Source organism: Muntiacus reevesi, chromosome X (genome assembly GCF_963930625.1).
Source record: "Muntiacus reevesi chromosome X, mMunRee1.1, whole genome shotgun sequence".
In the NCBI taxonomy this organism is placed as follows: Eukaryota; Metazoa; Chordata; class Mammalia; order Artiodactyla; family Cervidae; genus Muntiacus; species Muntiacus reevesi.
In genome coordinates, this window is record NC_089271.1 from 86,037,670 (window position 1) to 86,065,057 (window position 27,388).

General features: G+C 33.5%; 1 protein-coding gene across 2 annotated transcripts in view; it reads left to right on the forward strand.

Moving 5' to 3' along the window:
• Window positions 1-27,388, forward strand: part of DIAPH2 (diaphanous related formin 2) — a 969,789-nt gene that overhangs the window by 282,995 nt on the left and 659,406 nt on the right. For both annotated transcript variants that reach the window (XM_065914818.1, XM_065914819.1), the window contains 4 exons: window positions 14,148-14,258; window positions 19,932-20,050; window positions 21,934-22,050; window positions 24,191-24,309. In XM_065914818.1, the coding sequence (XP_065770890.1) occupies window positions 14,148-14,258; window positions 19,932-20,050; window positions 21,934-22,050; window positions 24,191-24,309 (466 nt within the window). The remainder of the gene's footprint in view (window positions 1-14,147; window positions 14,259-19,931; window positions 20,051-21,933; window positions 22,051-24,190; window positions 24,310-27,388) is intronic.

The following is a 27,388-nucleotide window of genomic DNA, read 5'->3' on the forward strand; positions in this document are numbered from 1 at the left end:
AATGAACTTTTTTGGTTAATCCAGTACTCATTTTGTATGACACTAACTCCACTTTAGCTAGCATATAAATAGAAGGGAACGTAAAAATGAAATCTTTCCTGTTCCTTGGTCATTCATAGAAGCTACAAGTTTTGTCTGTGAAGATGATAATTTGCTTAAAGTGAGGAAGAGTTGTTTGAATTATTATAAGTTGATCATGATTATCATTAATATTTGGGTAGAAATTTAGTAATTAGTGTACTAAGTCATGGAAATGAAAGCCTTAGCAATAATCAAGGCAAGAGGGCAAACAGTTCAGCTAATGCCATTATCCAAGCAAGTGTTAATGAAGTCTGTATGGGCTTGTAGAAATTTAAGAAAGCTAAATACATGTCTTTTTTTTGTGTGTGCCATTCACACAGCATTCAAAAGTTTGTCTCCCCAGAATAGAGGGGACTGAATTCCACTTCTTAGGTCATGGTCTATTTCATAACCCTGTGTAGACCCAGCCTACATGTCTTCTTTATAAACTTATAAAATTTGTTATATTTTGTTAGATAGATTTAAGAAATAAGCCATTTTATGAAAGAAAACTTTATTCTTTTGTGATGAGCGCTCTTATATTGTGAGATCTTGGACTAAACATTTTGATTTACATGTACTATCTGGTTTAATGCTCCAACAACTTAGCAATGTAGGTACTATTATTATCTCCATTCTGCTTATGAGAGAAATATGCTAAGTGAGATTAAATAGCTGGTCAAACATGCCACAGTTTTTAAGTGGCATAGTGAAATTCGATGCCAGGTTTGTTGGTCTATGATGCTCATCTTTTTGTTTTAGACAGTGTTTAGCATGTAATGTACCATGGGAAACACTTTCTGAAATGTTTTTTAAACTCTTGTGGTGTCATTCAACAAAGAGAATATGATTCCAATGTTCTGTACATCTGTGTCTCTCTTTCTGTTTTACATATAGGGTTATTGTTACCATCTTTCTAAATTCCATATATATGCGTTAGTATACTGTATTGGTCTTTATCTTTCTGACTTAGTTCACTCTATAATGGGCTCCAGTTTCATCCATCTCATTCGAACTGATTCAAATGAATCCTTTTTAATGGCTGAGTAATATTCCATGGTGTATATGTACCACAGCTTCCTTATCCATTCGTCTGCTGATGGGCATCTAGGTTGCTTCCATGTCCTGGCTATTATAAACAGTGCTGCGATGAACATTGGGGTGCACCTGTCTCTTTCAGATCTGGTTTCCTCTGTGTGTATGCCCAGAAGTGGGATTGCTGGGTCATATGGCAGTTCTAATTCCAGGTTTTTGTTTTTGTTTTTTTTCTTTCATTTATTTTTATTAGTTGGAGGCTAATTACTGTACAATATTATAGTGGGTTATGTCATACCTTGACATGTTTCCCTTTTTTAATTGTATTGTTATATGTCATTACCTGTTTTTGCCAGAGTTTTAGACAACAGCAGATAAATTGGCACGTCCAAAGAGAATACTGTAGTGTCACAAAAGTGTAATCCCTTTCCAAATATTGAGGAAATTTGTTACTTGTTGTTTCTATTCTATGATGAGCATTTTGGATAAACTTTTATGGTGTGCCTTTTAAGGCCAGTGTATTACATTTTTTATTACTTGGGGGAATTTCTTTTTAGTGCTTTCCTTTTATTTTTTTAATATTTTCTCTCAATAAAATGCAGTATCTCTACCAAAAGGTTTGGAACCTGTCTTTTTTAGATGACTGCTTGAAATCTTTGTTTAGATTTATGTGCCTGGTCTTGCCTAAATTTCACTGACTTTCAATCATATGTAGGAGTTTATTCTCGTCTTCAAGAGTTTGCTTAGGAGGAATTATATGTTAATGTCTGTATTCAGAGTTTTCATTACTCAAATCACTCACTTAAACTCACACAACTGTTGAGAGGTAAAGCTGTGATTTGAAGCAAGATTTCTGTGATGTCAGTATTTGTTTACTGCATTGTCTGACCTTTAAAATGACACCCCTGCTATAGAATAGTTCAGCCTACACAATGATATGAGAGTGACATTTGCTAGCCTTCAGGAAACTGGACTGAATGGAATGATAAAATGGCAAATTGTTAACAAGTGACATATGGAAGAATCATTTTCTTGCTAGGTATTCAAAAAGTTATTGAATACTGATTACAGATGCAAACATATACAAATCACAATTTGAAATTTCCTGTTTTAATGAGGTACAAAGTTAATAATTTGTTATATACAGAGCAAATTACTCTCACAAGAATTGTGAAGTGGGTTTGTTCATTTGGATTATTTCACGTGGAAGAAAAGTTATCTGAAAGATCAAAATATATTCAGAATACAGCATGAAAAACAAAAGTTTAAATCTGTTGTTTAAAAAATAAAATTAGTGCTGTGTTTTACCAGATTACTTTTCTATTTCTGTATCCTGAGACTTCTCAAAATGTTATTACAGTATCTGAAATAATTCTGTTAAAATACAGGACTAATTTTAAGTAACAACTATACCCCCTCCCCCATACTTTTTGGATTTCAAAAAAGGTTATTAACTTCTCACAGAGGTTTTCTAGGTCATCTTTAAAATTAAATTCTGTACTCATGATAAGAGTTTCATTATCTTCAGTAGTTCAAGAAATAGACAATAAATCATATATCCTTGTATGTTCTCTGTTCATTGACTTTCCTTTAGCTGAGTAGCCTTCTCAAGTCTCTCCCATACTTCTCAAGTCTCCCATGCCTTCTTTTGATCCTTATTATCTTTTTTTTTTTTTTTTTTTTCTTTTTTTTTTTTTTTAAATATTATTTTATTAGTTGGAGGCCAATCACTTTACAACATTTCAGTGGGTTTTGTCATACATTGGCATGAATCAGCCATATAGTTACACGTATTCCCCATCCCGATCCCCCCTCCCACCTCCCTCCCCACCCGACTCCTCAGGGTCCTCCCAGTGCACCAGGCCCGAGCACCTGACTCATGTATCCCACCTGGGCTGGTGGTCCGTTTCACCATAGATAGTATACATGCTGTTCTTTCAAAACATCCCACCCTCGCCTTCTCCCCCAGAGTTCAAAAGTCTGTTCTGTACTTCTGTGTCTCTTTTTCTGTTTTGCATATAGGGTTATCGCCACCATCTATCTAAATTCCGTATATATGTGTTAGTATACTGTAATGTTCTTTATCTTTCTGGCTTACTTCACTCTGTATAATGGGCTCCAGTTTCATCCATCTCATTAGAACTGATTCAAATGAATTCTTTTTAACGGCTGAGTAATATTCATGCAAAAATCCTTAACAAAATTCTAGCAAACAGAATCCAACAACATATTAAAAAATTCATACACCATGACCAAGTGGGCTTTATCCCAGGAATGCAAGGATTCTTTAATATCCGCAAATCAATCAACGTAATACACCACATTAACAAATTGAAAGATAAAAACCATATGATTATCTCAATAGATGCAGAGAAAGCCTTTGACAAAATTCAACACTCATTTATGATTAAAACTCTCCAGAAAGCAGGAATAGAAGGAACATACCTCAATATAATAAAAGCTATATATGACAAACCCACAGCAAGCATCACCCTCAATGGTGATAAATTGAAAGCATTTCCTCTGAAATCAGGAACAAGACAAGGATGCCCACTCTCACCACTACTATTCAACATAGTGTTGGAAGTTTTGGCCACAGCAATCAGAGCAGAAAAAGAAGTAAAAGGAATCCAGATAGGAAAAGAAGAAGTGAAACTCTCGCTGTTTGCAGATGACATGATCCTCTACATAGAAAACCCTAAAGACTCTTCCAGAAAATTACTAGAGCTAATCAATGAATATAGTAAAGTTGCAGGATATAAAATCAACACACAGAAATCCCTTGCATTCCTATACCTTATTATCTTTTGAAGTAGCCTCTCATCTTCCTTTTTCACTTTATAGTCTAAGTCGGTAAAAGACTCATCCATACTTGTTTTCTCTTTTTCCTAAATTAACTTTCACAGCTCAACTTTTTCATAGTTCTTAAAAAGACTGACAGCAGTCGTTCTTGAATTTCAAAATCCAGTGGCTTCTTTCCAATCCTGATTGCTCCCTTCTTGAAAATTGTCCTACCTTTGCCTTACTAGGCACCATCGGCTTCTTGCTCTCTGACTACCCCTAATTGTTCTTTTTCTATCTCCTTTGTGCATTTCTTCTTCTTGGATATTTTATTCCTTATGTTCTTTGCTTGAACCTCTTCTGGCATCATTTTTGTATATATGTAGATATGTACACACATATATAAGCTCACATACATATACATTTATATGTACACACATATCTGATCACTCTCAATTACTTCTTTAGCTTTAATAAAATCCAACTGTATTCTAATGATTCCCCAGACTTTGTCTGGCTCATGTCTGTATTCAAACCTACCTATCCAAATAGCTAACTGCATATTTTAGAAGTATCATAAAAATGTGAAAGCGAAATTAGCTTTTATAAACCATGTTCTAATGTTCTAAATACTTTAATATGTTACCTCTTTTTAAATCTCACACTAATTTTCTGAGAGTGATAGAGAAGTAGTATTATCCCCATTTAATAGATGAGTAAGCTGAGGCTCATAGAGGTCAGATAACTTCTCTAGGGTCATGTGGTAAATAAGAGGTAAAGCCCAGTTAGACCCTAGGGTATCTGGCTCCAGAGTACTTGTTTTTAACTACTGTATGCTACCTCCTCTTAGTAAAATTGGCTCATTTCTCTTTCTATTAACATGATTTTTACCCAAGAGAAATCTCTTTTTCTTGTCTTTCTCATTTTAGATAATATAGAGGTATCATCTTCTGCCTAACCTTTCATTTTCTGTAAGAGTTCTTTCTTCTTTGTTCCCTGCATCCAATTAATCATCAAGTCTTACAAAAGACTATTAATCATCCTGTTTCACTATCTCCACTGCATTTATATTCTCCCAGCAATATTATTCTAGCCATTTTCTAATTAGTATCCTGAACTGATAGATTCTTCCCCTCCAGACAAGTGTTTTGTACTGTTGTCAGTTATCCTTCAAAAATAAATCTGATTCTAACATTGTAGCATTCCTAGAAATCTATACCTATGACCCATTGCTTGATAAAAGTGAAAATCCTAAACACGATGAATGAGCTCTCTCAGTGTGGCCCCAACCTAACATTCTGGCCTTAGGCCCCAGCATTCTCCCAAATGTACCATAGGTTTTAGCCATACTAAACCTGGTGTTTTCCAAATGTGCTATAGACTTTTAAATGCCCTCAAACATTTTCTCATGCAGAACACTTTGCTTGGAATAGCAGCGCTTCCTCCAGCCATGTCCCTTTCATTTTGGTAAGGTTTAATGAGGACACAAAGGAAGGCAAGTTTAAGTACATTCTGCCTAAGTCAGGGAAGGCTTCAGTGATGAAGTGATGCTTTAATTGGGTCTTGAAGGATCAACAGGAATTTTCCAGAAAATTATCTTTGCTGATAGAAAACCAGTAATATGGTAGAGTGGGAGCCAGGAGAAGGGTTTCCAGGAGGTAAAAAGGGAGACCAGAGTAGTCTGCCAATCCTTCCAGAGAAGACAGAGTGAGCTAATACCAACATATAGTTGAAACTAATTTTTATGTAGCCCAGCTGGAAATGCTAGGGTATACTGAGTATTAATAATAGTGTTTTTTTCCCTTTAACTTATTTTTATTTTTTAAAAATATTTATATTGAATTATAGTTCATTTACAATGTTGTGTTAGTTTCAGTTGTATAGCAAAGTGATTCAGCTATATATATCACACACCCAGACATATATATATTTTTACATCCTATTCTATTATAGGTTATTATAAGATATTGATTATAGTTCCCTGTGTTATACAGTAGGTCCTTATTGGTTATCTATTTTATATGTAGTAGTGTGTATATATTGATCCCCAGCTCCTAATTTGTTCCTCCAAATAATAGTTGTTTATGGAAAGAGAAAATCATATAGCTAACCTCAAATGAGATATTACAAGAAAAGCCCTAGTCTTCACAGTCTGGTATTAGTCTGAAATGTGCAATGTGTCTTAAAGTATTTCAGAAGCTGTGTGCAGAAGTGTTTTTATTGTGATTTAATACATCTAAAAAATCTTATCTAACACATTGAAGATAATTCACAAATTGTGCATGTTATAATTAGGTATGGTACACAAAAACATAGAAGTGAATACATGGTTGATTGACTTACTCTGACCTCACCTTTTTGAGAGATTTATCATTTTGGAATATAAGTCAGAACCAAAAAGGAAGTAAAAGAAAAGGAAAATATGAGCAATCTACAAAGTGTCACCCAATACACCAAGTAAGCCTCATGAGGTGACAAAGACTTTTAAGTCTTTAATCAGAGCCTATCTTTCTGTGGTATCTTATTGGGCCCAATTATTTGTTGTCTATCCATAGCAGACTAGAAACATGAGTTGGGAGGTTGGAAAATGCTTTATGCCAGACTTGTGCACTGAGATGATCAAGAGGCAACAGCTGACAAAACGAAAGCAAGGGGTGAGGAGATAGAAACATAACGAAAGAGTGGAACTGGAATTCAAAAATTATAGCATTTAGTTTCATTTAGTCTCAGGGAAAATAGCCATATATATCTCAATAGCTCCTGAGGGCATTTATGTGTTCTGTCATCTCTCAGTAACTCATATATTTAATCATGCCCCTGAGTCAGCAAAAATAATAATAATAATAATAATAATAATAATGAGTTATATTTAAGATATTTAAGAATGTGGGAATTAAGTAATTCACTTCAGAAAGAGTTCCATTCCAAAACATACTCGTGCTTAAATAGACAAACCCTGCAGAAATATTGACTGATTCTTTGTAGTGCAGATCTTTCCACAGTGGTTCTCAACTGTTGAGAATTTACTCTAAGCCTATTTGTAAATTTGCACTCAGACCACCATGTATGAAGAAGTAGCTTTGGATAAATGATTTATCATTTGTCAGTAGTGGCACATTTATGATAAAACAAGGTACTGGAGCTTAGAATAATGAGGAACTTTGTGCAAAAGTAAATAAGCATGTTAAATACTGTATTGAAGAAATGTCTGATATTACTTAGGAAACTTGTTCAATATATTGATAGCTTTATACTACTATCATTTTAAAAGTAGAATTAGTACAATAAGGGATTGTATAGAGATATTTACACAATATAATCATGTTTCAAATACAAAAATAACTTGACTTAAAAAAGAATGTCTTTTATTTTAAATCTGTTTCAAAGTTGAGTAATTGCCAAATCCATCATTTTGGGTAATGGGAGTTCACTAGTGACCTCCATAATATAGAAAGCAATGACACTTTGAAAGTCATCATTAAGGGCTGCTCCAGCACCATTCAACACTATTGATCACTCTATCTAAGCTCTCTCCTCCCTCAGCTTCTGTGATACCATGCTCTCCTTGTTTTCTTTGACCTCTTTCTTACATTGAAGATCTCTTTTGTCTATGCTTGGCCCTAAAATATACTTATTCCTAGAGTTTTATCCTTAGTCCTTTGATCCTTTACTCTGGTCCTTGCTCATTCTGTACATTATCCTTGGCAGCTTAATCCATCCTTATGACTTCCTCCAGCACTTCTATGAGATGAATCTCTCTGAACTCTTCTATTCCAAATACATCCTGACTCACAGATCCCATATATTCACCCGCTTCCTTATTGGATTTCAAGTTCAATATTGTCCTTATCTTCTTTTCTTCATCCTGTCTATCCTGTTCCAGTCTCTCCAACTTTGACCTGCTTTTCTCTTCTTTGTCCATCCTAGTTAACCTTAGCATTGTCCACCAAGTAGCATAAACCAGAAATAGTCATCTTCAAATCTACTCTTCTCCATCCACATTACCTCAGTCCCCAAATGTTACCAGTTCTACAGCCTTATCACTGTATTTCCCTTCCTTCTTATAGTATCTCCCTACCTCCCCCACCCCTACCCACCACTTCTTTGTTTCAGGGCATTGTCACATCTCAATGTTTTCCATTTCCCTAGACTCTTAAATATCTTCTACCCTTCATTCCAGCCCCTTGTAAATCATTTTCCACAAGGTATACTTCTGAAATACAGTTCTTTTATGTTGTTGTTTAGTCACTAAGTCCTGTCTGACTCTTTGTGACCCCATGGACTGTAGCCTGCCAGGCTCCTCTATCCATGGGATTTCCCAGGCAAGAACACTGGAGTGGGTTGCCATTTCCTTCTCTAGGGGATCTTCATGACCCAGGGATAGAACTCATGTCTGCTCCATTGGCAGGCAGAGTCTTTACTGTTGAGCTACCAGTGAAGCCAGCTTTTGTTATATCACTGCTAAAAATCCTATATCTTCCCAGAGACCCTAGGAGTAAAGTCTAATGCTAGTCTACACAAAATACTTCCATCAACTAACTTTTGCTAAGTCTCTAACCTCATATTCCATCACTCTGCTACATATAGAGTTGGTCCACTCAGCTTGTACCCAATTTCCTGAACATTTTATACTATTTCATCCCTCTACCTCCGTACCTTCCTACATGGCTTTGCTGTGCCTGGAATTCTCCATTTTTTGAATTAATTAACTTTCTCTGTATATTTGTATCTTTCTTGGTTGACACTTACTTTGACTCAAACTATCTTTCTTCCTAACTCCTGCTGGGCTGGGATAAAGAAAGACCTTGTTAATGTCAATAAAGTACTTAATAAGGTCAATATTTGACAGTGTCAATAACATTTTAAAAGCACAATTTGTCACAGCTAATGGCAGTATGGGTAATCTGTTTTGAGAATGTCCTGGAGTTGACAGTTATTATACTTCATAGCTCTATGAATTGTGATCACACAGAGAGATATATGTTTGTGTAGTTTTCAGAGTTGGTGAGTTAAAATAAAGGTTCTAGCATTTTCCAAGGAATTTAATGAGGATAATTTATTTTTAAATATTTCCCCTCTCTATCACTTAAGTAAGAAACTGAATGCAGTTTCTTTTTATAGTAATGTCTCATGTCAGTAAATTTAGAAATTTTGTCCATTTTTAAACTTTTTATTTTATATGGGTTACAGCCGATTAACAATGTTGTGATAGTTTCAGGTGAACAGCGAAGGTAATATAATATACCCATTATATTTTAAACATTTTATTGGGAGCCGAAGAATTGATGCTTTTGAACTGTGGTGTTGGAGAAGACTCTTGAGAGGCCCTTGGACTGCAAGGAGATCAGTCCTGGGTGTTCATTGTAAGGACTGATCCTGAAGCTGACACTCCAGTACTTTGGCCACGTCATGGAAAAGACCCTGATGCTGGGAGTGATTGGGGGCAGGAGGAGAAGGGGATGACAGAGGATGAGATGGCATCACTGACTTGATGGACATGAGTTTGAGTAAACTCCGGGAGTTGGTGATGGACAGGGAGGCCTGGCGTGCTGTGATTCATGGGGTTGCAAAGAGTCGGACACGACTGAGCGACTGAACTGAACTGAGGGGTTACAAAGAAAACCCTAAACACATTTAGAGCCATCTCTTTAGGAAGTTTAAAATCAGTTTTGTGATATTTCACTTTCTATACCATACCCCACACCCGACAATGAAGATGCTAGCATCCTCTGACTGAAGAATGTGGGTGATTATTGTAGAAAGAAGGTATACTATAATGGTAAAGGAAGGCTTATATAATGTTAAGGAAAAACTGATAGTAACTCAATTTAGTATAATTATACATGGCACAAATTCTTGGATGCTTTGTCACATGCACAAAGCTTTTATCTACATGTTAATGCATTTATTCAATGGGTTGTATAGATACTGTGTAGGTATCTCCTTATAAGGAGATTATTTAATAACATTGCAAATACAGAAACTATTTTTACTCTTCAAAAATCCGAATCTTGGTTCTAGCCTAGCATGTTTATCAATAATGGAGAAAATTCAGACTTTTAAAATTTTAATTCTTATGGAAGCTGGATTTAAAACAGATATGGCAGACCATTTTGAACCTTAGATGCATTATAAAGAAAATAAGCAGCAGATGAAATCTAGATAATGAAATTTGTGATTTCATTTCAAGGGCACTTGTTTTCTTTCCAGTACAGGGGAAAATGCTATTCAGCAATGCCAGGTTTGTGCATTGTAGGGTGGTAGAAAGATTTCAAGACTAAAAGTCGTGAGGCCTGTGTTCAAATCCAATCTTTGTGGCTTCTTATTAGTTATATGAGCTTCCCTGGTGACTCAGACGGTAAAGAGTCTCCCTGCAATACGGGAGACCCAGGTTCGATCCCTGGATCAGGAAGATCCCCTGAAGAAGCAAATGGCACCCCACTCCAATATTCTTGCCTGGAAAATCCCATGGACAGAAAAACCTGGCAGGCTACAGTCCATGGGGTTGCAAAGAGTCTGAAACGACTGAGCAACTAACTCACACACACAAACACATTAGCTATAAAGTCTTGGGCAAATGAGCTAATCTTCCTAGGTTTTCAGTTTCCTTATCTATAAATGAGAATATTGGATTGGTGTATTTTATGCTCTTTCTAGCTTTTGAACCCTGTAATTTTTTATTTTCTGTCTCTGGAGTTAGATTTTTTTTTTTTGAAAGCAGATTAATTTTTCATTGAAAGAGGACAATATCCTTCAATCATGCTCTTAAAAATTTGTACACTTTGAAGTTGAACATACCAATTTTGAAAGTTTCGTTATTCAGGAATGTGTTTTTCCCTGTTCCGGAGCTTAGGTTTTAGATATTGGAACAGAACCATTTTTAATTTAAAGTGTCCAGTGCAGTGCTATGTGGTCAGACTTTGCAGTGTCCTATATCCGTGCTGTCCAGTATGGGAGCCACTAGCCACATGTGGCTGTTGAACATTTGTGACTAATGAGACCAAGCAACTGGATTTTAAATTTACTTAATTGTAATTAAGCTACATTTAAATTGTAATTAGTGGCTTCATATTGAATAGCTGGTTTGTGTGTGTGGGGGGGGATGTGTGTGTGTATGTGTGTGTACGATGTATTTGCATGCACATCCATGCTGAATAAGGAGTGGAGGGAGTGGGATTGGCAACAAATTAAGGAGAGTGAGAGGCCATTCTGTTGGGTGATTGAATACTGCCCATAGGTCATTGTTTATACTATGTAAAGTGAAATCTAACACATTCCAGGGACGATTTTCTCTCCTCTCCTCTCTTTCTCCCTCCCTCTTTCCTTCCTTCTCTCTCTTCCTCTCTTTTCCTTTTCTTCTTTCCTTCCTTTATGTATTCCATTATGTATTATGATGATGACTTTATTTTTACTGAAGTCTAATTGACATATGATAACCACTTTATATACTAAACAACATACTGTTAAAAATGTTTTTCTAATTAACCTGTAGTTTTCAAAGTTAGGTATTCCTAATATATTAAACATGTTGCACTAGTTAAATTTTATTATTTTACCCATCCTTAAAATCTTTTGTTGTGTTAGTCTAGGAACGGAGTTGGTTAGGCATCTGGAATGTTCTGGAAATTAAACTGTATTTGGAGTAAAGTTACATGGTTTAGAATCACGAGTTTCCTCCTTTCTGTGTGACCTTGTATAAATTATTTGTTTTGAGTTTTAGCTTCATCAACTGTGAAATGAGTATAATAGTAACACTTCATATGGTTGTTGTGAGGATGAGATTAGATGGTGAATTATGTTATGTAAAACTCCTAAGTTGTCTGGTAGCAAAAGCTAATAGAAAATAATAATGATGATAATAATTTGGGAGTTTGTATTTACCTATAAATTCAGAATCTACAAAATGGATATTTCATGTTTATAATTAAGTAATAATATATTCAGCCCTTTAAGCTAATTACACTTTAAAAATTTAACTTTATATTTGTAAATAGTGGCAATTGGATTGATTTTGCTCCTGGGCAGTAATTGTGTAGTAATATAAAGAGGTGGAGATAATTAAAAAGATTTTTTTGTTCTCCATATCCATTCAATATAGATGTTCCTGTTAAAGAGCATTACTTTAGCAGATTATGTTGGAAAATGAAATGATAGTATGAATATTCATCTTATGTTATTTGTAATTAATTAAATATCCATTAGAATTTGATAACAAATAGTGCATTGATAAATCAGTGCTCTTACCTGTTTAAACTAACTTCAAAGTATTTGTTAATCATTTTATACTATAGTCAATGGCTGTAACTTTATTTTCTGCATTTAATTATATATTCAATATTTATGCATTGCATGTTAAGTATTTAATAGCATTGCAACACTTATTTTACTAAATGTGGAGTTATTTAGATGTTCTTACATTCATTAATTTTTTTGACTTTTACTATTTTTATTATTTCCTGATCCAAATATTTTTATTGTATAAAGGTACAATTCCAAGACTCATTAGCTTGTTTGTTATGGAAATGTTCTCTTTACTTGTAGGATATTAATACAAGCCATTAAGCTAGAATTTCTTCTGACAAAAACAGTCCTAGCAGATGGCAACTTTTCTCTCTATTAATTTTGGATTGGACATGTACTTTGGCTTGTTCGGTCAGGTCATAGTTGTAACATAACAAGAATCAGTCATGCAAATACAATGATAATATAGCTATGGACATGTATGCTGTGCAAATTTATATTCCAGCTTATTTAAACTATTTGAAGACTTAGACTTTTTCTTACTATGAATAGGAAGGTTAAGTAACCCATTAAGGCATAAGCATCATAATAACTTACCTGATATGACTTTTAAGGTAATGCCAAGTCAATGGCAAATATTTAGTCGGATGTCTCAGTGATTTAGCTTGACATTTGAGCATTCATAGAAATTGGACTACATTCTTATCAATTATCTTTTAGGTAGCTAATAATGTTAAAGACAACCTTGATCATCCCCTTTAATGCCTACAACTTTTGATTTTTGAACCTGGATGTGAGCTGGATAGGCTAATCCACCCCAAAGCAGCTTAACTGTATAACATAAAGATACAAAAATAAAACCAATATACCTTTTAATATTTTGTCTGTACTTGAAAAAAATCACTATCATAATGACAGGTCTGGATAAGGTCAAGTTAGAATAACATTTGAAATAGTTTTCTTTTGCTGATGTGTTTTTTTCATACTAACTATTGATTTATTTGTGCCCCCTTCTATATACAGTTAGCATCTTTACTAAATCTGATATTTTCCAGAGGTCCCCTTGCATTCAGCTCTTTGAACACTCTTAACTACTCATTGTGTACTTTAAAAATAGTCAATTTCAATGTGCAGCTCTTCAGTTGAACTATCAGTCAGTTACCTTAGACTTGAGCATTTTTTAAAAATGAGGAATAATCTTAGGAATACCTGACAATTAGCATTTGGTTGATACTCTACAAGCTTGCCATTACCAGAAAATAACTCCCTCCTCTTTTTTAATAAGGAGGCTCAATATCAGAGGAAAACCAAAACCCATTTTCTAGCATCAATCTAAGTAAAGAATTATGCTTACTTGAAAACAAGGTCTTATATTTACTTTATTATGCAATGCACATGAGTATTTCTGTCACTGTGCCTTCTAGTTGATATTAATTCACTTTCATTCATTTTTTTATGTAGTAAATTAATTAATCTTAATCATATATTTTAATAGTCTATATTTTGTGCAGATCCGTTTGATAACAGAATGGAGCAAGTATAAATCAGTGTAATAATATCTCTAAGTTATCACTACTCTTTAATATCAATATACTTTCATAGCTTTATTTGATTTATTTTAGAAAAGTATTTATAACCATATAGAATTGATACCAAGTGCATGCTGAGGAGAGCTGGAAATGGAAGATACATTTTATGATCTTTTTAAAGGGCTCTATATCCACACTGTTAGAAATTTGAGTTTTTCAGAGAAAATATCATACTGCTTCATATAGTTTAGCAAAATACAGCAGTACTTGACCATGCATTTTACCTTCGTTAGAATTGCTCTGGACATTGGAAACTTTATTGTTAATTTCTTTGTTTCTGCTATAAAGTCATAGTCATTATACTTATATAAATATTTGCCTTTCTTAATATATTTCATAATGTATGTTTGTATACCTTTAGTATATGGGAAAAAAAGTTATCTGAAAGCATTAAGTATTTCTTAAACTTTTTTTTTAACAAAGTTTATTTTATAATTGCAGGTGGCCTGCATGCAATTTATAAATGCGCTTGTCACATCTCCTTATGACCTTGATTTTCGAATACATTTAAGGAATGAATTCCTTCGTTCAGGACTAAAAACAATGTTACCAGTAAGTGGAATGTGCACTTTTATAATGCTTACGAACTTTAATGTTTTTCTCTCTTTAGACAAAAGTACTTGCAGCCAAGTAAGTAAATGTGCCTTACTGTTTTCTTTTATAAAGCATTAGATGCTTTGCAAGCTTTTTGATATTGCAGTATTATTAGTCTCAACATACAGCTGATGATTCAGAATTCAGCTAATGATATGTCCAGAAGTGATGACTTTCTTGGTTTCCTTAAAGTCAAAAGGAAACTTATTTTCTTTGACTTTGAATACTTAGAACATAAAAGACTGCTATTTTTTTTTTTTGCCATTTCAATTTTCAATAACATTTTTTTGCTCTCCTCTTTGATAACTTAGATTGATTTCCTTTATATTCAACATAAGTATGCATAGAATTTTGATTAATATATTCTAGATACATAACAAAAATTGTATTCTCAGTTACCAATTTTGTAGCAACTTTTCTAAAAGAAAAGCAGTTTTATTTCTTAAATTGAGTGTGGTTATTTGCTCTAATTATGATGCTGTTAAAAACATTTTTGAAATAACTGTAAGCTTGTTCTAGGATAAATCAACACACATATTCTATAAATAGATATGCAGCTGCTATGATTTTGTTATGTTAACTGATGAAGGAGTTTGTTCAAGGTCATGGCATTGTTAAAAGAGATAAGCAAAATCTCACTAGTCTCTTTATTTAATCTACTCAAGCCATATGAGATAAATAAGAAGTAAAAGTAGCAGAAGGGAATAAAAGGACCCTGTAAAGAAAAAACAAAACAAATGTCAATGAGCATGTATATAAGGTATTCCTAGGGTATTAGAAATAACCAAAATCAGGGAAATTTCCTGATGAGAAACCAGTGTGTAGCATGCATCTGTAACTTGTATTCTGATGATCTTACCTGAAAGTAGTTAAAACTCATCATCATTATAACTAGGTCCACTGAGACCCATTTTAATAAGATATACGATTGAGTCTATGCAGTTTTAGAAATTTCTAGGTCAATTTCACTTTGAGTGCTTTTTTCATCCATGACTTTAGAAACCAAGGAATTGGTTGCAGTGAATCATAAGTGACCTGAGAGGTTCAGTATGAGGTTAACTTGGGACTTCCCTGGTGGCTCAGATGGTAAAGAATCCACTTGCCAAACAGGAGACCTGAGTTTGATCCCCTGGGATGGGAAGATACCCTGGAGATGGGGATGTCTACCCACTTGCCTGGAGAATCCCCATGGATAGAGGACCCTGGCAGACTACAATCCATGAGGTCCCAAAGAGTCACACATGACTGACTAGCACTTTCTTCCCACACACAATTAACTTAGGGACATTCACTAGTTAATAGTGTATGTTACATGTTTATTCTTCTTTTCTCACAAATCTCTCCTCACGAAAAGACTGTGGCCTTATGTAGCTAATATTACAGTATGTAATTATGTAGGTGATATTACAGTCTGGATTCCAGTGTGCTTTTGAGCTGCCTAGTCGCTACTTTCCATCTGTGACTTCCAGGGATTGTTCCTCTGTTTCTGGGAGAGTAATCATGTCTTTGGACACTTGTTGGCCTCAGGGGCTCCTGAGCATTCTCTAGTCCCTTACTAATATGTGGTGTTTTTCTGCCTTTGTTGTTGTTGTTACTTTTCCAGCTTTCATTTCCCTATGTCTATAATTGAACTTTCATTTTCTACCTTATACTACTGAATGACTGGTCAAGAAATTGGTGACTCTCAATTTATTTAAGTCCTCACCTTTTTAGAAAGTGTACATAATAGCTCTTGTTCTTATGTTTTGCACTTTTGTCAGGATGTACTCATCTCTGCTATTCACTGGTCTCATGGTATTTTTCATTTGGTTACATTGACAGCTAAGGCTTTGCATCAGTGTTTCTTAGCGGCACTTTCCTATTGGCCCTATAGCTGCTGTATGTATACGGCAGCCAATATATATATACTATAGTATATATATATATAGTATATAATAATATATATATATATAATGTATATATATATACACAGCCTCTTGTGGTATATATATACAGCCTCTTGTGGTAGGTACCCTGTACTTCTAAACATGCTTCCAGTTAGATTTTTCTTTAACTACCATATCTCTTCAGTATGCCCTAATTCTTAGGTCTCAGTGATTCCTCAGCAAGAGGAAAGTGAGAAGTGTCCTGTTTCTGCCTACTCAAGTTTTGGAATGGAACCTACAAGGATTCTCAATGTTTTTTTCTTTCTATGACAGTAAAGCGAGATATGGCTAAGTAGTTTTCTGATCCTCAAGAAATTGAGCTGTGCTTTGCTTAGTTGCTCAGTCGTGCCTGACTCTTTGTGACCCCATGGACTGTAGCCTGGCAGGCTCTTCTGTCCATGGGAACACTCCAGGCAAAAATAATGGAGTGGGTTGCCATGCCCTCATCCAGGGGATCTTCCCAATCCAATGATCGAACCCAGATCTCCTACATTGCAGGCAGATTCTTTACCATCTGAGTTACCAGGGAAACCCAAGAATACTGGAATGGGTAGCCTATCCCTTCTCCAGGGGATCTTCCCAATCCAGGAATCAAACCAGGGTCTCCTGCATTACAGGTAGATTGTCCCCTTAAAGAGCCTATCGCAATCTTATTAGAGGTGAGGCAGAGATATTTGTTTTGAAAAAATAAAAATAATCCTTCCCAGGTATTTCTGATACACAATATGAGAATCAGAATCTAGGCATATAGACCCTCCTGTTGGTGTTGTCCTTGTAGTTTCTTTATCAAAATTTGGAGGAAAACTCAGAATGGGCTTGCTTTAATTTATACTAGACGTCCCTAGCATGTCAACTATTATCTACCTAATGTACTAAATATTACATTTCAACCAGTAGAATTTATCATAACCTTAAATAGCTTTTACACATGCATGGAAACCTAATAGTATATTCAAAGATGAGTCTTTAATATCATGATTTTTATCCTGTTTATTCTTATTTTATACACTGTGTAACAGGAGGAACTTTCTAATTTTATAGAAAATATCATATTCAAAGTAGCAAATTAGATGTGACTAGGGCTAATATAAATTGTTGGCACATGGGATCAAAAGTTATACCTATCTGGAATCATTAAATGCTAGCAAAAAAACAGTTCTTAGCATTTCAATAATCCCAGAGACCATCATTGTAGTAGAATAATATGCTTTTTCATATAATTATTAGAATCATCAAGACAATGACAATTATTTTAATTACATTCTGTTAGAAATTTATTTTCAAAATTTGCCCTGTCTCTATAGATACATTGTGATGTTGAATGAATTTATATTTCAGTTACATGGAAAATTCACTTTTCATAAATTTTCTTTAGTAATTTGGGACAGATGAGTTGTTAAACACTACATAGTGACTTTTAAAATAGTATTTGCTCTGTAGTTAACTTACATTGATTTCTTGTGAAGTTTTCTCCATCTGCCATTTATGTAGTTAAATAAATTAAGAAAATACTAGATAAATCAGGTATGTGAAGGAACAAGACAGTAAGAAATTGTGTCTGTAGGCAGCCGGCATTCTTAACCTCTTTTAGAAGACTGACAAACCCTTTCTTATTCTTTTGAAGACTCAATTTTGATTGCTTGACTGGTAATCAGTCATATACTGGTAATGGACTTTGATTTCCTTTGAAGTATACCATATTATAAAGATGTAGCTATCTATTTTAGAGAAACTGCTGATAATGTTCTGTATCTGTACAGCAAATCTGTTCAAAAAATATCTGAAACATATTTACATTATTTCATATAATTAACAGTGTAATTCAGTAATTTTATGTCATTCTTCATTTAAAATATAAAAGTTCAGTGATGCATTTCCCATATTCCAATAAGGTATCTGTCACATTTGTGCTGTATAAAAATTTTATTAATTCATTAAATATTTATTTAATCAAGAATTTTTGAGTATACCTTTCAAGGTTTGACATTTGAATGAAAGGAAGTTTTTTATATATGTACGTGCATGTAGATATGCATATGTGTTTTAATGGTACATTGTTAACAAACAATATTTATGAGATATTTCATTTATGCATATCTATATTTTATATTGTGCTATATATATTTACATACTATATATAATATATAAATTATGTATTGTCCCAATTGAAAATGGAAATAAACATTTAACCAGTTATTTTTACTGAGAGTTTTTAGATCATACAGGTTGATTCCATGTTTTTGTAAAGTTCTGAGGCTTATTAAATGACAGTATATAACTTGTTTTTTCTATTTAAACATATTTGAATGTGTTAAAATTTGATAGTGAACATCTAAGAAAGATATATTATGACATAAGAATAAGGAAAAATTCTGTATTATAAAATGTATTAAAGGTTTTTTCTTCATTGGATGTGTCTGGTTTCTGCTCTTTTCTGAATCGAGTTCAGAAATCACTTGACAATATATCTCATCAATGTTAGGTAACTTTACATTCCAATAAATTTCTTCATTCCCCTTCAAAGTGAAAAGTCAGACATAAAACAAATTATTACTAAAGAGGAAATTAAACTTAAATGCATGTATTTGTTATGTATTTTATATTAAAACATTAATACTTTCATATGCTCTGTAGGTAAATTTTCAGTAAATTCTTATGTATGTGAATGTTAGGAACAAAACACCTAGAAATTGTATAAGTTTGTGTTTGGTTTCAGTAATAGTCATTATATCTCCATTTATAATTGTCCTTAGTAATAAAAACAGAAACAAAAAAAAAAGGCATCTGAGTTTGTTTTATCGACCGAATTTGAAGTACACTGTGCTTGCATTTCCTTTTAGAGTTCAAGCTCAGCTCTGAACATCCTAGTTTCTCTGTAACACCCTTGAGTATCCACAGTTGTGATTATCAATTTGGGTTTTGAAAGCGGCAACTTAAAGGACACATATTAAAAGATATTCCAGGTGATATATATTAAGCCCAACAATCTCTAGTGTGGCATGCTTCCAAAGATTTTGTTTATACTGTGATTTTGAAAATTATCAGGGGTTTGTAATGCATGTGCTTATAATGTATTACAAAAACAAATCTTTGATGCCCAAGTTGATATTTTGTGATTCAGCTAAGCAAAAATAAAAGGTGGGGCAGGAGGCTAGTTGTGCATCTTGATTAAAAAATCCTGACGTCTTTTTGCTTTAAAATCACAAAATATCATTTAAAATAAATTTGTTTATACAACTTTTCACGCCATACTTGGGACTGTTGTGCTTGAATATATCCTTGCATTTGTTCTTCATTAATACAATTGATCTATATTTGCATTTTTTGCCAGAGGCATATGTGAATGTTCTAACTGCATGACTTTCTTTTGCAATCTTGGATTAGTGTGTTTAGTCAAAACAACAGCATTTAATTTGGGTTGTTAGCAATTAGGTTTTTTCCGTGGTAAAAGTGATCGTTAATTTTTTAATGTGAATCGTCAAAATCTGGGGTATGAAAAGAAAATTCAGTGAATGCAACGAAGTTTTTCTCATTTTAAAATAGAAGAACAGAGTTCACTTACTTTCTTATAGGAAACCAAGTGCCTGGGTCAATATTTGAAATTGCTTCTGTGTATGCAAATAAATAATAGTATCAGGGCTTTATTTCCAAATTATGGTGTTGTCAAACTGTTATTCGGCTGTTAAGTTGTCTGTTTATATATTAGGATTTGAAAGAAAAAGAGAATGATGAACTTGATATTCAGTTGAAAGTATTTGATGAGAACAAAGAGGACGACCTAACTGAATTATCACACCGTCTCAATGACATTCGCGCAGAAATGGAATATCCTTTTGACAAACCAGAAAAATCATTTTGCATGTACTGTGCAAAAGGGATTTGTGACAGATACAGGCAAAGTATTTGTGAGCCATTATTATAATTCTTGTCTGCCAGCCCAATTTATATCCATTTATTTATATTAGAGCCTCACTATGATGCTGTTCTTGAGATTCCTGTTGAAGAGCTGTCAGAGTCTCCCGATGATTTATACAGAGTATACTGAAATCCACACAATGGCTTGCAGCATTATAGGTATACTCTGTTGAATGGTCTTGACTAGACAAGAGCCTAAGGCAATATTCCTTGCAGATAAGGATTTTTGGAGAAAAGTTCAGTGAGTTCATATGTGACTATAGGTAATATACATTTTCAGTTTATTAAATGGTATTTCGGTGATTTAGAGATATCATTCAGTTCAAATAAATGTCTTTTTCTCATTCTATATATTTTGTTTCCTTAGAGAGGAAAAACAGTTTAAATGTGATAGGGTCTGACTCGAACAAAACTGCTAGAGTGGAAGCATTTGAGTCAAATGGAACTAGCATATAACCTTTCTGTGGCAACAGTTTTATACAAAATGATTTTAGATATAAAAGATGATTGTCATAGCATTGCTCGCCATTTGTTTCACATACACTCAATTTCTTACCTATGGGTTCTGGGGAAATGGGGAAATATATCAGAACCAAAAGTTTCTTTGAGGTGCACTTTCTCTCTATAATGGCTTCTTCAGTCATCTTCTTCACCCTGTAGTACTTTGCCTGTATCTGTCTTATTTAGGTACACTTCTATGCCCCTAAAATGGAGGGCAGAAGTATTTCAACTTTTTCCTCCAATGTTCCTATCAAAGCGTCTTACACTTGAGTATTGGATAAGTGCAGTGAATAGCAATTTTGTTATTATGAGAGATAATTTCCAGTAATTTCTTATCCTTCATCAGTTACTCTAGTTTATAGCAGTTTCTGTAATATTAAATGTGTTTTATATCAATAAATTTCTTGCTTTGTATAAATTTTTCTTCACCATAAATCTATTTTTTGGATCTATTCCTATTCCATAGCCATTGAAAGGACCTTATGAGACTTTAGCACAACACTCTTACTTGAGGTGTAAGAAGTAATCCATCATATACTTAATTCTACTTCAGAGAAAATGTTGACAGTTCAGGTTATTTTTAAGATACTGGATTACATCTCCTCTTCTACTTTTATTTTACATCGATTTTCTAGGTCCTTGCTTTTCTTATAAAAGTGAATCCATATTTGAAATCTGTTTTCTAGTTTAATAAAAGCATTTAAACTTCTACCACTCTTTTTACATCGTAAGAAAAATGTTTCAGGTTTCTTTGTCTTTAGCCTCCCTCTTTTATCAAAAAATGAAATACAAATGAATGCAAATTGTAATGATTTCATATGTAATGGTTCATCTGTATAAAATGAAACTGATTTTTATGAACTTTGAGCAGTCCACACAGTGTTCCTTTGCATTACTATCTTGTGTGGCAGTGAAAAAGGAGTAGTGGCTTGTATGAATAATATAGGTGCTCCATCATAAACATAGGAAGGTTAAGAAAAAATCATTTTCATTAATGGCATTTGCTATTCCAGTGGTACCAACTATAAGCTATAATTCAAAATATAATGAATAACTGATCATTTAAGTCTTTAATGGCTAAATGTTTTAAGTCTGTTTTTGTGGTTAAAAAGTTAAAGTGATCCATAGATTAAATTTCTTTATGCAAATGTTTAAATCCTGGATCATAGAGTTGAAAGTTTAGAAATAGTAATGGAAACAAAATGATCTGTTAATGTTTTCAAAAATGAAACTGCTTTTGTTATGAATTAAAGTGAATCAGCAATCATTTTATTCCTTTACTCACTTTCCACTGATATGAATGAAGTATACCATCTTCTGTATAATATGTTGAAGGACACTGCTGCTGAAAATTATTTATTATCCATTCTACAACATTTTTTGCTCATCAGAAATGACTATTATATCAGGTAAGAGGCTGTTCTTAGAGTACGATTTGTGTAATTTGAATTAGATATTAAAGGGAAATTAGCAATGTAGTGAGGACTAGACAGTACATGCATATACATACATAGAGTATAAGAATTTAATGACTTTAGATAACAGTTTTTAAAAAGATGTTAATTTTTCATTGGGCCAGAAGAATCTGCTTACAAAAATGATGTATGCCATTTCAGTAGCAATAAACCCAACAGATTTTACTGACCCTGTAATGAAATTTTTTGTAGCACAGAGTAACCTTCAAAGAGTCTATGGTAAAATTTTTAAGTTCTTGTACATTTGATAAGTAAGACTATTGTTATTCCTATTGTATAGTATTTATCTAGTAATAGATATGAACTTATCTAAGAAAATAGTAATATTAATGTTTTAGCTTTATACACAATAATATAATTCTTCTAAATAAAGGAATATAATAGTAATCCATATGAAGTCATAAATTTCAGAGTTCAGTTCTGGGAATATAACTGAAAACCAGAGAAAGATTTCTGAGTGACTGAAATTATCCATAAACTGGTGACCATGATCTCATGATTTTATGTTTAACTGTTCAAGAGACTCATAGTTGTTCTTTATACTCTGATATGTGTGAAATTCTAGCAAACTACATCTCTCTGATTTCTCAAACCTTGCTTCATTAAAGGGCAAGGGAAGGTACAATGGGGTCGGGTACAGTCACAACAAAAATGACAGCTCTAAAGCCCATAGAGTACAATTACAGTTCTGTTATATTCAGACCAGTGCAATAACTGATGGGCATCATGATGTTACAGAGACTAGAAAAATGTTTAAAAATTATATGCTATTCTTTTTTTAAGCAGGAAAGATAGTAATGCAACGTAAAATGATTGTTGTTTTCTCAAATAAGTGGTGGTAAGTAAAGGGGTACAGTGCCCATGGGTACACAGTTACCTGGGGAAATACTTTGTGTCCATTTCTCAGCACCTTTGAATGAATGAGAAGCTGTTCTAATATGACACTTTTTTTCATCCTGAGAACATCCATATGAGGAAGATGAGTCACTGGTACTTTTATTCTACTGATGGATACTTTGTCTTAAAGAGAATGATTGTGTTTTCCTTGTCTATCCAGAGAGTCTTTGACCTGATTAATTATAATCTGATATTATTTACCATAGATCTTTTGATGACTTGAAAAAGCCTCAGATGTGTAATATATATTAGTTTATTCTTATCCTTGAGACCAGCCCCATGACAAAAGATATAAGTGCAATTAGAATATGTTTGGATTTGTTTGTAAATTTTTAGTAGTTGGACTAGTTATCAGCATGCTAATTTTAGGGATGTATGTGTTAAAATTTGTCCATAGTGGTATTTCCTTCTAATTTTTCTCTGAATTTATTAGCCACTGATAAATTCTAAATTTTCTCCAAATTTTAATGCAAAATGTACTTTAAAAATTTTTTTGAAGTATGTAAGTGGTCATTTTTAAGGCCATAATTACCTTGATAGATTACAGAATTAGGAAATGTTTTAGAACCTTTGACACTTTGAACAAATTGAAGCTATAGCCATGCATATTTAGTATGTTTGCTTCTATAAAATAAATCTTTTAAAATATGTGTATAAATAGATCTTTGGTATAGTCTGTAACATAAGTGGCCTAGTCCAGTTTTGTAAAAGCTGTTATAGCTATCTTGAGTAACAGTGTGACAGTAAATTCAAGACATTGTTTGCCATGTAATGCCAAGATACTCATCCCTTATTGAAATTGCGAACTTGGAGAGGCCTAGAACCATTTCTTTACTCATAGATGTAGGACTAAAAAGTCATTTGTTTTTATTAACTTTAGGAATAATAGCTTAAGTAAGTAGATAAGGTTGATAAGTATTTTTGAACACAAGCATGAATCCCTGCAAGCTAGAGTCTTAAGTCAAGGTATTCATAGTTGATTATATCACAGTGGGTTTTGCATTGTAATATCCAGCCTACCTTTAAGCTTAGGCGTGTTTTTCCTGAGAGAGAGTAATGGCTAGAGTTTTTAACCTGCTAGAAAATGACTTAGTTTTCTTTATCATGCAGAATCATTTCTTAAAATAGATTTGTCTGGGTAGAAAAGGTATTCAAGAACACTTCCTCTCTTTTGCAGGCCGCAGTATTACAAAATAATTGAGGAGTGTGTTTCACAGATAGTGCTGCACTGCAGTGGAATGGATCCAGATTTCAAGTATAGACAAAGATTAGATATTGATTTTACTCATCTGATAGGTATGTGACATAATCCTCAATGTCTTTGATTGTGGGTATAATAGACACTTTTCAAGTGTAGCTCTCTCACTAAACTTCCTCTTTTAATATGGTAGGTCATTGTGTCCATGGGTACTCATTTGCTCTAATTATTATTTATGATGGTCTTGAGAGTTCTGTCTGTGTGATTAGAAATCCTAATCTGTTTGTTAAGTTTCAACACTCCTGAATTGAGTTTAAAATCAATGCTGTACCAACAGACATTATATTAGGGGTCAATGCCTTGCTTTTTAGAAACATGACTCAAATCCGTTAAGTTTATGCCTATACCTTTGTGGTTTTGTGTAAATCATGTATACAGTAGGGTCTAATTAGTAATGCCATGTTAGTTGTTCAGGTCCTAGAAAAAGCAATACAGGCGAAAAAAGGTCTTAAGATACTAAATTCGCCTGTATTTCTTTTCTTTTTTTTTTTTTAAAGCTTTTTATTTTGTATTGTGATATAGCTAATTAACAATTAGCTATAACAATTGTGATAGTTTCAGGTGAATAGCAAAGAGACTCAGCCGTACATATACAAGTCTATTTTAATTCTATGAAAGTAGATCAGTTTATATTTTCATAGACCTTAGAGCTGGGAAAGAATTTGAAATGATCATGTTCATCTACTTGGATTGCTGAGGAAATGACCTTATATCCTCCGAGACAGTAACTAGCTACGCTTTCTGGAATAATCACTGAAGGATGATGGGCAGCCTCTCTTATGAAATATGCTATACCATATGACCTATAGTTAAGCCATTTTGTTTATACCTAATCGAAATCACTATTGCTAAGATTTAAGCATGAACTCATTTGTCTTTAAAGATGGAAAACAAATGCTGTTGAATGCTATTCTTCACTTCATAGCACAGGAAGACTCACAGTAATATTCAGATGAATTCCTTGTTATTTATCATGTATAATTCTTATCTTGATTGTAAAACTCATGCTCACTTATTAGAGGCAGTCTAGAGACGTATGTAAGTGATAAAATAAACCACCAATAATACTTTTCAAGCTCAATATATTTCAGCATTACTTTTCAGCTCAGTACGTCTTCTTATTTCCATCTTCATCTCCATCTCTGTCTATCTCTTGCTCTCCCTCCATCCATTTCTCTTCCATCTACATGATAATTTTTCATGGAGCATTATATTATTAGAATGTTTCAATATTAACCTTTCAAAATCTGATTTTGTATGTCCATATAATATTCTGTTTTGTACATTATACATACAGATTGTTTTCAGGTATTTACAATTATAAATGAATTGGCTATGGACATTCTTAATATAAATATTTGGCTTCTTCTCAATATTTCCTTAGGATTGATTCCTCTAAAGTGAGGGTAGGAACTTTGAAAGGCTAAATGCTTTTCAGAAAGCTTGTGCCAGTGTACCTTGCGCCTACAATTAATGTGAATGCTGGCATCGCTGCATCTTTTTCCCTGAGCTTAATAAACTCAGTGGTTTATTTCATATTTGTTGAGAGAGTTATAAGGGACTATTTCCAAATATTTAAATTGGCTTATCTATTGCGGACCATAGTTGGCACATATACACTAAATGTTGATTTTGTTAGCCAAAATAGATAGATATTTGTTTTATATACTGTGTGCCAGGTACTTAGGAATGTGTCCCCTTTATCAAGAGAAGTGAGGTGAGAAAACATGAAGGGATAAGTTGAGAGAAGATAGTCAGTATTAAAAACCCATTATGACCTCATACAACTTCTCTAGGCTTCAGTTACCTCAGCTCTAAATTCAGATTACTCAAGTATATGTGTAGCTCTTAATATTTTACGCTCAGAGGTCTTGAGTAGCTAATAAAGGCTGTGAAACTTTCATTAGAAGACACACACACACAAATTAACAGGTGCTTCAAGAACTTCTAGGAAATAGATGGATCTCTATTCTAAGCTCACCTGAACTTGAGGAGGATAGAGTCTGTTCTGATTTCACAGGTCTGTAAGTCTAGTATTTTTTTTTTTAAATCAGATCATATCCTGGCCTAAATTTCTTCAGTGTCTTCCCATTTAAATTTTAATGAAACTCATTACCAATCATTGCCGGCACAACACAGATCTGACCCCTGTTTGATCTAAGCATTTCTCAATTTGTTCTTTGGTTGCCTTGCTCCAGCCACACATTGTTTATTTACAAAGAAGAAAAAAACTTTATTAATGGTATTCTTGACATATGAAAAAAACTTATATTTAAGGGTAAAATTTGATAAATTTTGATGTCGTGTGTACCTTTAAAATCATCACAGTCAAGATTATAAGCATCTGTTACCCCCTAGAATTTCTGTTACCATTTGTATTTGTAGTCTTTCCTTCCCATGCCTCCCCACCTCTCTGCATCCTGAGATAATCACTGATCTGCGTTCTCTCAGTATAGACTAGTTTGATTTCCTAAAATTTTATGTAAAAGGAAGCATATAGCATGTGCTGTCTGTTTTGGCTTTTTTTAATTCAGCATAATTATTTTGAGATTCATTTGTGTTGTGGTATTCCAAGTATCATTCGATTTTATAACTGAATGCTATTTCAGTATATGGATATATCACAATCTGTTTATACATTTATTGTTAGTGGACATTTGCTTTCTTTTGTAGGTTTTGACTATTATAAATAAAGCTGCTATGAACATTCACATACAAGTCTGGGTATAGACATATGCTTTCATTTCTTTTAGGTAAATAAATAGGTATAACATGGTTGGGAATTGGTATATAGAATAGACTATATATAATAGTGAGAATGTTTCTCAAAGTGGATTCTTCAGTTACTTACATTCTGGAGTGTTTGATTAGACCTAAGAAGTTTGATGTTTGTTTTCTTATTTACATAATATATTCTGCCCCTGATTTGAAGTTGTTCAAGTGAAATCTTTGTATGTTGTACCTCCCCCTCTAGTCTTATTTTGAGTCATTTTGAGCCTTAATAATCTTAACCATAATTCTTTGGCACTTCTCTACCCATAATAAGCTACAAAGTATTTTTAATGAGTTCTGTGACAGATAAAGTTGGTAAATAATGGAATACACTTAAATGATGAT